General features: G+C 39.9%; 1 protein-coding gene across 3 annotated transcripts in view; it reads right to left on the bottom strand.

Moving 5' to 3' along the window:
• Nucleotides 1-10440, bottom strand: part of MICU3 (mitochondrial calcium uptake family member 3) — a 95535-nt gene extending 85095 nt beyond the window's left edge. For all 3 annotated transcript variants that reach the window (XM_025471865.3, XM_025471930.3, XM_025472008.3), the window contains exon 1: nt 10036-10440. In XM_025471865.3, the coding sequence (XP_025327650.1) occupies nt 10036-10425 (390 nt within the window). In that variant the 5' untranslated portion in view covers nt 10426-10440. The remainder of the gene's footprint in view (nt 1-10035) is intronic.
• Between the last annotated feature and the right edge of the window lie 3925 nt (nt 10441-14365).

Raw genomic sequence — 14365 nt, 5'->3', positions numbered from 1 at the left:
CACTTGAATCAAAATTCTTATCTTTCATGATGATCAAGTAATCACCAGGGCTGGCAGATCAGAAGAGAACATGACAGGCTTATGTGACAGTTCATGTACATAGTCCTGGACCAAAAAGTTACTAAGTCTGTATTCTTTACTAGAAGGACATAAAATCCTAATATGATCAATTTATTTGGAGAGCAATCAGTATGGAGAAAGCCAGATGACAACAAAAGTTCAAGTTACACTCATCTCCTTTCACCACAAATCCTAGTCCAAAAGCTGCCTATGATTGTTTGCCCATAGGACTCTATTATTACGTTTGATGGTAGTAACAGCTTCAAACCTTTCTTAATTTTCTGGGGATGATAAATGAGTGTGCTTGTATGTATATGGAGAATTACAAGTCACATTTTATCTTCAGAATAGTAAGAATAAAATTAAAGTACATTTGACCCTTGAACAATGCGGGGGCTAGGGGCACCAAATTCTGTGTAGTTGAAAATCTATATATAATTTTTAATTACCCCTAAACTTAACTACCAATAGCCTCCTGTTAACAAAAAGTCCTACCAATAACTGAAAGTCAATTAACAATTATTTTCTATGTTATATGTATACATACTGTATTCTTACATCAAGTAAGCTAAAGAAAAGACAATATATTAACAAAATCATAAGGAAGGAAAAATACATTTACAGTACTGTATTTATGGGGGGAAAAAATCTGCCTATAAGTGGACCTGCACAGTGCAAAAAACTCCTGTTGTTCAAGGGTCAACTGCAGTTGGAAGAAGTTTAGATGATCCTATTCCACTATAACTAATATTAACAGGTTGAAGCTACCTTAAACTGCATGTAACCAGGATGCCTGGGTGGCTCAGTGGTTGAAGGTCTGCCTTCCAGCTGGGGCATGATCCCGGAGTCCCACATCAGTCTCCCCACAGGGAGCCTGCTTCTCTCTCTGCCTGTGTCTCTGCCTCTCCCTCTCCATATCTCTCATGAATATATAAATTAAAAAAAAGAAAAAAAGACATTTAAACTGGATGTAACCTATGGGAGCCTTTCTGACCTGATGTGAAGCTGGTTAGAAAAAATCTATTTTGAATTGTTCCCAAGCAGTCTGAATAATCTATTAGATCCTTCCAGAGAAAGGGATAATCCAAATATCATACTTAGTCCATATATATATATATATATATACACACACACACACACACACACACACACACATATATCAGATAGATACCATTCTTATCAGAAAGCAGAAAAAATGGAATTATTTAAAATTCTCTTATATATACTTTCTATATTCTACATTCTGGAGCTGGAGTGTTAAATGAGTAAAAGGTAACTTAGCGAATGGGGAAAAAGCAGAAAACTTGGATTCTACTCTCCAATTTAGAAAAATAACTTTTCAATGAATAAAAACTATGCTAATCAATTAAGTGATACAGCACTAAATTTTCACATTTTACTTTGCTTATATAATCAATATGTCAAAGCATAAAGGAGTAAAGGGTTACTTAAAAAGAAAGATGAAAAACATATCTAGAGAATCCTGTTGAGTACACAAATGACTAGGCATTTTCTTTAATGCTAGATAGATGCTGTAAATAAAACTTGTTTAATTTTTTTTAACACATTTTTCTTCATCACAAGTGTTTACACTGTTAAACAAAATAAAGTTACTTAAATTCTTAGTGTTTGGTACAACAATCACAGGAGATCAGTGAAAACTAAGTCTCTAGTTTAAACTCGCCCATCAAGTTTAAATAATAGAATAAAATCTCTAGTGCATTATAAGTTTGGCCTATTTCCTACATAAGTTAAATATTACATCATGGGTAAAAAAGTACTAATCAGATCATATTACTAAGGCTTATACATCCTAAGAAGTGGAGTAACATAAACAAGACTTAAAATAGCAAAAGCTGTGACCATGTAGAAATATCCATTGAAAAACTTCTCCATTTCCTGAGCAAGTTAAAAACTCATTTTATCATTTAAAAACTCATATTCAACCTTGCAAATACAAAACATGAGCAAATTAAATGATTTCATGGTCTTTTACTCTGTTTAACAAACAAAATAGTTGTTTGTTTTTTTAATGGCTATTTCCATTCACCATTCTTTCCCAAAATCTCTATCTATAATGGTTAACCTACAAATTTCTATCATCTTGCTCTCAGAAGATGACATCACCTTCTATTTCACAGTGAAAATAGAAACCATCAGGCAGGAACTCTTTCAACCATTTGCCGCTAAGAATGTGTAATCTTTGTGTCCTCCCATCCCTTCTTCCTGGCATTGTTCCTACTATCTATGATTAAATTCTTCCATTGTGCTTTAATGTTTATTTTCCATCTATACCTTGGTTCTTGGTAATTTATCCCCTCTCCTTCCTTTGGTTTAGTGTTCCTCTTCTTTCGTTCAACATTTAAACATATTTAAAGGTCTTTCATCTTAAAAAAAAAAAAAAACCAATTCTATGTCCCTATGTTCTATGTTCTACGTTTTTCTCCCCCTTCTCCCCTTCATGGCCAAATTTATAAAAGCGTCTCAACACTTACCTCATCTTGCCCACATCACCTTTTCTTTACCTTTACTCCAGAATTTAATTTTCACCTACCAGATCTCACCAAGATCATCCCGGACCTCCTTATTGGTAAATCCAGTGAACACTTCCTATTGCTCATTTAAGATGAACTCCTCTGGTAGCACCCACTGAAACTGACTACAGTACTTCTTATCAGTACTTCTATAGTACTTTGCTGGCTTCCATGACTCTCCTGGCTATGCCAGTCTAGACATTACTTCTCAGCTTTCTGCAGGGTTCCATTTTTCTGACAGTTTCTTACATCACTGATGCTCACCAGGACTCTTTCCCTAGGTGCTTTACTCTTCATGTTCTACGTATTCTGAACAACGTCATCCATTCTTATAACTTTCAACACTTGGTGATTTCCCAATCGATTGCTATTGCACAGATTTCTCTCCTGAACTTCTGACCTGTGTATCCAACTGGAAACTTCCCTACGGCTATCCAGAAGATACCTTGATCCACTGTACAAGTTAATAACATCATCGATGTCCACTGCCCCCAACTTTTTTTTCTCCTGAGGGTCTAGTCTCCGTGAACACTCACAGCCTAGCCAGTGCCCAAGACAAAAACTTGAGTACCCATCTCAAACTCATACCTCTCTCATTCCTAAAATCCAGTCAACTACCAATTCTGTTGATCTGATGAGCTCTTAAATCTCTCTCCAATGCAGCAACTTCTCATTGCTTCACTGCTGTTTCCCTAGTAAAGTCATAATCATTTCTTGTCTAAAGAAATAGTATGAGTAAAAACTGTTTGACATGCATTTTTTAAATTACAGAATATAGAGAATGATATCCTCTCACATTCTCATCTAAGAAGTAAGAGCATTTTACCTGGTCTCCTCCTTTCCAGCACTGTATCCCTCCCTCTACTTCCCCGTCCAGTCAAAGAATATTCCTAAAATGTAGATTTGATTATATCATCCTCATGCCTCAAAATTTGTCAATGCTTCCCTATTGCTCTTAAGGTAGAGTTCAAACTCCTTGATAAGCCTTAGCAGATCTTGTACTGTCTGCCTCCTGGTTACATTTCTGGCCTAAAGTCGGTCTGATCACTCCTGCCTCAAATTCTCTGCTATACAGACACACTGATCTTTCAATTCTGGAAACACACCATGCTCATTCCCACACACGTTATTTCCTCCTGGAACACATTTCTTCACCCGCTTTGCCTCCCTGTTTCCCCAACAATTCCTACCCATCCTTTAAATCTCAACTTAGATATATCTAAGCCACACTTCACATTGCAAGCCTGGTTATAGTCCCTCCTGCATGATCCCCCCTATTTTTCCCATCGCATCACTTTACCATATTGCATCACAATTATTCTATGTCTTCACTAGACTGTAAGCTACAAAAGGACAGGAGTTTAATTTCATCCACCACTAAATCTCCAATACTATATTTCAATAAACATTCCTTGAGTGAAGTATTTGAATGAATAAATGGATCAGTGGGAAAGATGGATAAATTGTTTCCAAATTGGACATGAGATGGAAATTTTGATTTTTATGATGTGAAATTGAAAATAACTGCTTAATACACGAATCTTTAAAAAATTAATCATTTGGATAGACTCATATACTCATATACATACATATACTTCCCTAATACTTTTCCAGGACCAGGAAAGGTACTACTCTTTACACATTAACGGCCATTAACATAATATATACTATTTAAAAGAGAAAGAAGTGGAGGCGGAAGAGATTAAAGGAGCCATTTGGTGACAGAACTGCTACACTGACAACAATTAAGAAATTTAAAAAACTGGTATGGGAATCTGGTGGTCAACAGTTTAAATACATAATTTCACACAAGCAACCACCTCATAAAAAAACATTAAAGTATTTAAGACTAAGGACTCTAAAGAGAATGAATCTGTTGTCTTCTCATATGCTTAGAGAAAGAGAAGAAAACAAAAATGTATGCGGTATGCATCTATTATCTAATGAAATTGAAATTAGTTACTAAATTTACATCTACTACTAATGCTATGACTCAGTGTCTAATCATTAATCCTCACAGATAACACAAAGAGGTAATACACCCATTATTTTATCTGGCATTAATTTTCTAATCTTTAAAGTCACATGCATATTTGTATGGATAAGGTGATTCTGTGAAAGCAAGCTTGCTAAAGAACTGTAATAATAAAATACTGTAATTTATTTCAAGATTTAGAATTCATTCATTGAATTATTAAATAAGAATTTATTAAAATCTCATGAGCTACAAAGCTTATGTGCTTTATGGAGGATGAATGAAGCCTCCCTCAGAGAAGCTTCAAAAATTTAGGGCTTGGGAATCGCTGGGTGGCCCAGCAGTTTAGCGCCTGCCTTCGGCCCGGGGCGTGATCCCGGAGTCCCGGATGAGTCCCATGTCGGGCTCCCTGCATGGAGCCTGTTTCTCCCTCTGCCTGTGTCCCTGTCTCCCTCTCTCTGTGTCTCTCATGAATAAATAAATAAAATCTTTAAAATACACACACACACAAAAACCCTTAGGGGTAATATAATTGTTTTAATAATCTCAAATGTCCGTTTTAATCTATAGGTAGAAAATGACATCCATTTCTCAAAAATTATTAAGGATAAATTATACATTCAACCAATAAGAAGGAAGCTACATTTTACTTTACTTGGGATTCATAAACAGTCCAGCCCCAAATTATATAAACAGAATTGCATGTGAGAATGTGAGAATCAACTAGGAAGTCACATTAAACCCAAATACTATTTACCTGAATTCCAATTCAAAATACAATTCAATGTTTTTATCATTTTTTAATGTGATTATATATACCAAGGAAAAAAACCTGTATATACCTTCATTCAAACTGATTGTTGTGGATTATTTGACAATGTCCAAGTCTTAAAAAAGAACTACAAATGAGAATTTTTTAAAAAGTTAAGTTTAAAGTCATGATATTTCATTTCCTGATTCACAATGTGGATCTGAATAAAAAACATTCATAAAATGTTGTAACTATCTTTCACTGCAACCAAGACAAAAGGTGTATGCACTTTTATCTTTTAGTTTTTAACTAACTCCTAGCTTGGTATAACCAGAAATAGGACTTTTTTTTCCCCCAAATTCATCCAAATTTTATTCTGTAATTTACTTAGAAAAAAAACCCCTACACTCAAGTCATTGTATGTGAATCTATAACATGGTCAGGCCACTAGAAGAAATGTTAGGTTAGAATCTGGTCCATTTGCCATGGAGTGATTCAGAAAGCAAAAAGAAGGGATCACCCACCTAGTTTAGCTATTCTACACAAAAGTAACCTATCCTCAGTTTTACATCTATGTGGCTTTCCTCAGTCTATAAAAAGTTAGGAATCTTCTCCATTTACACATCTGGCAAATTCTTCAATATTCTGGGAAAAAATAAACATAACTTTGTCTCAATATGTGCTGCTTTAAAAAGAGGTTGGGAAAAATATACAGTGAAAGAAATAAAAAATTCATGATTATTAACAATTATAGAACTATATCAAAGAGATTCAAATACTGTTCTTGAAAGCAAAACTATGTGTAAGTCATAAAATAGATGTGTTCTGTACAATAAGTAAAATATGGATTAAAGTGTATTAAGCAACCAAACTTTTTTATTTTGGACCTAAAACTAAAACACAGTTATAGAACAAAATTTTCCCACTACTAAAAATAATGTTTTAAGGCTAAAATTGTAAAGTTCCAAACAGAATCTTGTCACCATCTCTTTATAGTATTAATAAAGTTCAAGGCCATGTCTACTGAAAAATTTTGGCAAGCCAAACTTCACAATTAAAATAAATATAGTGTCACGTGACTGGTCTTCCAAAGCCTGGAATTTTGACCTTCACTGAAGTCTTCCGAATTCTAATGCTATAAATAACCAGCATTTAGCTGAACAAAATATTAAACTATTAATTCTCACAGAATGTGGTTGTGGCTTTTCAATGCATATGTCCCATGCAATGTTTAGCATGGGCTTATACACTTGACAAATATTTATTGTGTGTCTACCAGGGCTAGGCCCCTTATCAAGCAATGAAGATTTAAAGGAGACCACGACCAATACAATGCCTCTCCTTACAGGGCTAAAAAAGCAGAGAAGACAACAAACAATTGCAAGAAGTCATCACCTAGGAGGAGAGGATAAGCAGAGGCATTTCAATAACTATAAAGTAAGGGAAAGCCTCCTGGAGGACGTTGAGAGGCAATGTCTTAAAAACAAAAATCTTTTGTTGGCACACACACACACACAATGGAATATTACTCAGACATCAGAAAGGACAGATACTTATTGTTTACATCAACATGGATGGAACTGAAGGTATGCTGAGCGAAATAATCAATCCGAGAAAGACAATGGTTTCACTCCTATGTGGAATATAAATAAACAGCACTGAGGATCATAGGGGAAGGGACAGAAAACTGAATGGGAAGTCACCAGAGAGGGAGAAAAACCATGAAAGACTCTTAACTATAGGAAACAAACTGAGGGTTGCTGGAGGGGAGGTGGGTGGAAGGATGGGTAATTGAATGATGGGCATTAAAGAGGGCAAGATGTGATGAGCACTGGGTGTTAGATGCAACTGATAAATTATTGAACACTACATCTGAAACTATGTATCATATGTTGGCTAACTGAATTTAAATTTTAAAAAAATCCTCAAGGCTATATTAACAGATCTGTATATCTGTAAGTTACTGCTATTCACGCCTATCAGTTAAATTCTGTATTCTCATACATGTACAGGTTAATTTATTGCTAGGCTTATGCTCAGCATAACATGCTGCTTAAAAGAAGTTTTATAAATCAAAGGTTCTTATAGCTTTAAAGCACAAAAGGAATAATTTCTACCACTTCAGGAAAATCAAATGAGCAACATGAGTAAAGTGGCAATTAAATACTTCTGAAAAAATGGCAGACCTCATGAGTTTCTTTCAACCTCTTCCTCTCTTAACCATATGAAAATTACAATAAAGGTAATTTTAAAAAAAAAGAGACATAAAAGAAATAAGAAAGAGAAAAGGAGACTAAAACATTCAAGAGAATTCATCAAATTTTTATAAAATGGAAGAGATGGAGGAATGATAATTGATGTAAGGAGGCAGAGGCAATACTTGAGCACTGTGGAGAAGGAAACCAAAGGGAAATAAGCTGACTCAAGATACAAACCCTAGGAAGGATAAGGCCTTGGGGATACAAGGAGTTGTGAAGTCAGAGTAGGTGTTGGGGCTGAAAACAGAGTATTAGATAATAAAACATAAGAACATCAATAGATTATCCTCCCCTTCCCCCCACAGGCTCTCACATACAGGCACATATGCACCTGCATCTAGATTACAGCTCCTCCACCCTTTCCTATTCTTTGGAGAAACTCAATGACACCAAAGAAAAGGACTTATAAAACACTGACATTTGGGGGCACCTTGGTGGCTCAGTTGGTTAAGCATCCGACTCAAGATTTTAGCTCACATCATGGTCTCAGGGTTGTGAGATAAAGCCTGGCAACCAATAGAGTTTCCAAAAAAAGATCACGCCCAGTGTAGTGCATGCTTAAGATTCTCTGTCTCACCCGTCCATCCCTTCTCCCTCTCTAAAATAAAACAAAAACCAAAGAACACTGACATTTAGATGCCACTCTATTAAAAAGGCCAGATCACTAAATGAAAAGCCATTCTCACGTATAACTAGCTTCTGAGTAGCTCTCAAATACAGAGACGCAACAACCACAGATATGTGAGGAAAACTCTAAAAATGAAAGTGAGAGCTTAGAAAATCAAACAGGAATAAAAACGAACCTGGAAGAAACAACACAATGCTTGAAGTGGAAGACAATTAAAAAACAAAACAACACTATGATTAATATCCTTATACTAGAAAGAGAAATTTAGCAGCCATAAAATAAAATAGAAGGCTATCCCACAGGAACATCAGAGAACAAAAAATAGTTTAGAATTAAATTAGGATAGCAGAAATAAAACTTTCAATAGGACAGATGAAAGACCGAATCAAAGACATCACCCATTAAAGCAAATAAGCAAGATTAAAAAATTAGAAGATCAGAATTAGTTTAGGATCTGTCAGCGAGTTTAACTTCGGACTGATAGAGGTTCCAGAAAAAGAAAAAAAGAGAAAATGAAGGGAAACTGTCAAAGAAGTAATACAAGAAAAGTATATAGTACTTTCAAACATGAATTTCTATATTGAAAGCAGTCTCAAGTTCCTAGCACAATAAATGAAAACACGCCCACAAAAAGCTCTTTATTGTGAAAGTTTCAATACCAGGGGTAAAAAGAGATCATAAACGTTTTCAAAGGGGGGGCAAGACTGATTGCAAAATGAATAACAATCAGAATTGTATGATTAGAGACTTAGGAAGAGTCAGAGAGAGGCCTTTGGTATTATTTGTAGAGGAATTTTTATAAACCCTAAGCAATTACCCCATGTAAGTATAAATAAGTAATTAAAGGAATACAATTACAAAAACAAATTTATTGAATGCTTACATGATAGATGTACAATTCTAACTATCCTACAATTCTATTTAAAATGTATTAATTCGGGGATCCCTGGGTGGCTCCGCGGTTTGGCGCCTGCCTTTGGCCCAGGGCGCGATCCTGGAGTCCTGGGATTGAGACCCACATCGGGCTCCCGGCATGGAGCCTGCTTCTCCCTCCTCCTGTGTCTCTCTCTCTCTATGTCTATCATAAAATAAATAAATATATCTTAAAAAAAATAAAAATAAAGTGTATTAATTCATTTAATTTCATACTATGAGGAAAACAGTACGAAGTGTGGTCTCTTAAAAACTACGTGATACTATGTCTCAACTTTAAAAGTAAAATTAATTTAAAAAAGAATCTGGTTTTTTTAAGGTAATATTGTTTTAATGCTCTCTACCTTCCTTTTTTTTTAAAGATTTTATTTATTTATTCATGAGAGACACACAGAGAGAGAGAGAGGGGCAGAGACACAGGCAGAGGGAGAAGCAGGCTCCATGCAGGGAGCCCGACGTGGGACTCGATCCCGGGTCTCTAGGATCCTATCCTGGGCCAAAGGCAGGTGCTAAACCGCCGCCGAGCCACCCAGGGACCCCCTGGTTTGGGGTTTTGATGGATAGGTGATACCTGCAGCAACCTCTGAGGTCCCGATGCATCATGACAGCATCATCTCGGTCTTCCCAACAGCTGCGTGACCCCCCCCCCCCCCCCGCCCCCGACAGCCTGGCCTACGCCTGGTGTCACTCACTGGAGGTGCCGATCGGGGCCGCGCGCCTCACACTGCGACAACCTGCAGTGCCGCTGTCACAGCGGCCCGCAGCCCCAAGCGCACCGGCACGACGTCGCGCCTTCCCTCCCTCCCGGCGCTCAGGTGCACCTGGCAGCCCTTCCCTCGGGCGTCACCTGCGCCGCCCCCCCCCCCCCCCCCCCGCGCACGCGCTCACGCACCTACCGTTTCCTTGGCAGCCGCGACCGGGATGGGCAGCAGCCCCCGGCCGCGGGGCGGGTCCTCCGGGTCCGCGGCCGCGCTGTCCGAGGCGCGCCCCGGGGCGGGCGCCCACGCGGAGTCGGCCCTCGGGTCCCCGTACAGCTGGTAGCACACAAGGCCGACCAGACCCCCGCCGGCCGCCGCCGCGATGCTCAGCTCTCCCCAGCGCCGCCGCCGCCTCCACGCCGCCTCCGCCACAGCCCCCTCTTCCTCCTCCCGGCAGGAGAAGGGCCGGCCAGGCGGGCCCGGGGCCGTCCCCGCAGGCCGCCCCCACAGCCCGGGAAGGGGGTGGTGGGGGGAGGGCGGGGGCGGCAGCCGCGGCGGCGGCCACAGGAGCCTCCGCAGCGCAGCCATTGCGGGAGCTGCCCGCACCAGCGCTCGGAGGGGGCGGGAGCGGAGGGGGCGACGAAACCTCGCGAGAAGTGGGTGTGCGGAGGCGCGAGGCTGTGCGAGAGCGACCCCTGCGACCGAGCGGCCCGGGCCCCTGCCGCCCGCCTGCCGCTGGGCGCGCCCCGGGGTCTCGGGCGGGGGGTCCCGGGGAGGGGCGGGGCGCGCCCACCGCCCCCCGGCGCCCCGGAGCCTGAGCGCGCCCGCCCCGGGGCAGCACCTGACTGCGCGAGAAGCCGACACCGCAGCGCGCGGCCGGGTCAGCAGACGGAGAGAGCCGTCGGGTGCGGGGTCTGCGGGGCGGGAGAAGGTCCCGGCCCTCGAGGGCGTCCAGGGCGTCCCGATCTCCAAGGTCGCGAAAGTTTTCGTGGTTGCACCTTCAGGTGTCAGGTGTTAGCGTGGCCCAGGTCAGAGGCTGTTGTGACTGCACAGTGACAGTAGTCCAGGGGGGAAGGCTAACGTTTTTGGGTTACAGTTAATTTTTGTTTAAGATTTTATTTATTCATTCATGAAAGATACAGAGAGAGAGAGAGAGAGAAACAGAGGGCGAAGCGGGCTCCATGCAGGGAGCCCGACGCGGGACTCGATCCAGGGTCTCCAAGGTCACGCCCTGGGCCCAAGGCAGATGCTCAACCGCTGAGCCACCCGGGGATCCCCTACACTTAATGTTTTTTGAAGAAAACGTTACCATGCGTAGGGTCACCAATTCAACAAATTAAGTGCATGGGACGCTATTGGTATCAATATGAAAAATAAGTGTGACCGTGTCAGCTTTATTGTTGCGACTCCTGTTTGCTACCCTGTCGGTGTCACTTCCGTGAGAAAGTATATGTGGCATTCTTCCCAGTTTCCTACCCCTGAGCCCAGTTTTGGTTAAGTGAGTAATGCTAGCTTTGGTCTCTGCTCTGGAATGGTGCTGGGAGCTCCTAAAATATTGTGGGTCTAGGGGTGGGAACTACAGAATCCAGTTGTCTCACTTGAGCTGCAGTCACAAGGGAATATGACTAAGGGCAAACAAAATGAGGTTTTCTGACCCAGATCCTGCCAGCCCCTTGCCTATAGGTAATTCATAAGATAACACCTCAGTTACATCTCGTTTTAATATAGGTTATTGGAATTTTCACTGAAAATGGTAAACAGAAAAACCCCTATGAACAAAAATGTGCTTATTTTAGGATGCCATCTTTCTGTTTCTTTTACTTTTATCCTGTTTATATATAATCAATGCCATGAGGAAGACCCAGTAGTTCCTTGTGTTATCACTAAAGATTCCTCACATTTCTGTCTTCCCTGAATTTTGGAAAGTTTTAGTATTCCCAAAGAAACATTTATTCTCTGGATATATATATAACACAGTTCTTCTTCTGGCATTGTTTACTTTGAACTCAACACAATTTCCAGATTTACTCATAAATTTCCAACATGGCCTAATGACAAAATTCTTCGACAGACAGACTGATGAATTTTTATTACTGGCATATTAAAAGCTGAGTAGCTCTAAGGAGAACTGAGGAGGTAACACAAAAGCATTGTATTACAGATCAGGAAAATGACAGAAATTCTCCATCTGAGATGGCTTTCAAATAAGTATGTATTTTCTTTCTAGTTTAAATAGATTGAATGCTCTTCTGCAAGTCATTTCTCTGGCTAGAAACCAAGGTCTGCTGTGAGAGTTGCTGGATAAAGGTTTGTCAAATACAGAGCTTTAGATAAAGCTCTCTCTGTATGCAAAAGTTGATCTAATTATAACTTTCCATAGTACTTTTCCTCTAAAAGCAAAATTTCCTTAAGAACATTGCTTTCTTCTCATATTTGATGCTCTGTGACTACATAAAAATAACCATATTCCTTTAGTACCTGTGTATTTTAGAAAGTTTACTTCTCAGGGGGAAAATTTATAGGAAAACGATAGTAGGAGTTTTGGACTTTTTGCAGATTAAAGATAATATTAGATCAATGTAGGTTTAGTCCAATTTCCTTCAACTTTTATGTCAATTCCCTTGCACATTAGTAACATCCAAGAAATGTCCCTATTCCACAGGGAGAGTCAACAATTCACTTTTGTTCACTATGGTCTAAGTAAAAAGAAATGCTCTGGAGCATTTTAAAATCTCACAACAGCAAGAATAAAGCCAAAGAAGTTTTTACAAGAAAGCATATTTATCAACATAGAGTGATAAACTAGGCAGCAAAAGATTTGGACTCTTGGTTTTGCTACATAATTTTGCTACATCCTTCCATAAACTTACAATGTTTTAGAAGTCACAATTTACTATGAAATAATGAAATTGAATAGGTGGTCACTTTCTGAACCCATGGTCCTTATACACCAAAATGCTCCAAGCTTACCAGTAAAGCAAATATAAATACTTTAGGAGATTTTTCACATATAATTTCCCTTTTAAAAACCTATAAATGCCTTGCAATTGCTTTAATTCTTTTCTATTAAAATTCCATACTATGACCTAATTATTTTATCTTTTCACTACTTTTTTTTTTTAAGATTTTATTTATTTATTCATGAGACACACAGAGCAGAGACCGAAGCAGGCTCCATGCAGGGAGCCGGATGCGGGACTCGATCCTGGGACTCCAGGATCACACCCTGGGCCAAAGGCAGGCGCTAAACCGCTGAGCCACCCAGGGATCCCTAACAAAATTCCTATTAAAATATTCTGCTTATATTAATCTGAGCACTGGAATCTTGACTAGTTAAAAAACGGAGCAGAGCACTTGGGTGGCTCAGTTGGTTAAGCATTTGCCTTGGGCTTAGGTCGATACCCTGGGGGAGCACCAAATCAGGCTCCCTTCTCAGCAAGGAGTCTGCTTCTACCTCTCCCTCTATCCCTCCCCTACTTGTGCTTGCTCTCTCACTTGCTCTCTCTCAAATAAATAAAATCTTAAAAAAAAAAAAAAAGGAGCAATTATATCTAAGGCCCTACATCAGAGCACATGAGTCCCCTACCAACAGGTGCACTCAATTCTGATGAGAGGAAGTTACCAGCCAAAGAGCAAGGCTGCAGCAAGCCCCCTCTCTTGGGAAAGTTGTCATAAATATTGTCCTCATCTTCAGCACTGCCTTCCTTAGGGTACAACTGGCAAATTCAAAGGAGAAAGTAGTGGGGAAGAAGTGTTCTCTGGAGTCACAGCTTTTTCTAGGTCTTTTGTCTTTATAGGGCTAGCCGCTAGGAGTCTGGAACTCAATTCTTTAGTATCCAGGGTTATGAAAGTTACCCAAGGCACTGAGGGTCTGGTGTTTTTTTGTTTTTGTTTTTACTATCTTCCATCCCTAAAGACAAATTGACAGTGGCTTGTCTCCTGTCCTTCTCTTAGTGAAAACTAAGCTGTATCTAAGCTCCATTAAGCCAGAACATGGATTTAGCCCTCTGCAGGCACATAGCAGGACCCCAGGAAATGTTTATTAAATGGAGAAGGGAAAATTTTATTGTTGTAAGGGGAAGAGGCCAAGACGGGAAGACAATTCAAGGACAGGGAAATAAAGTAGTATATCAAAGGCTAAAGGAGCTGATAAACCAAGTGGCACATCTGGAAATGTAATTAATGCAAACGGAAGGCCAAAAGGAGAATGCAAAGGGTTGGCAAGGAAGGATCAGAGATATAGTTGTGGAGAAGGGTTGATTTGGGAACAAATTCTGTGATTTTTTTTATTTGAAGCCATCCTTGTACATATCATATTCTGGTAAAATCCTGCTGGACTTAGAGCCTTAAAGCAACAGGGGTTCCATCAGGTTCTTTTGATCCTCTGAGGAATCCCAACATAATCCATGGCTGAAGGTCAGTAAGTAGAGCTTGACATTTGCCTTCTTGTTACTACATATCTCACTGGTGACAACAACCAAGCTGCCAGTTGTATACATTTAAGTTTTTAGTTTCAAGACAAGTGATA

Source organism: Canis lupus, chromosome 16 (genome assembly GCF_003254725.2).
Source record: "Canis lupus dingo isolate Sandy chromosome 16, ASM325472v2, whole genome shotgun sequence".
NCBI classification, from domain to species: domain Eukaryota; kingdom Metazoa; phylum Chordata; class Mammalia; order Carnivora; family Canidae; genus Canis; species Canis lupus.
Note: the sequence above shows the minus strand (reverse complement) of the source record. Positions and strands in the feature narration are given on the sequence as shown.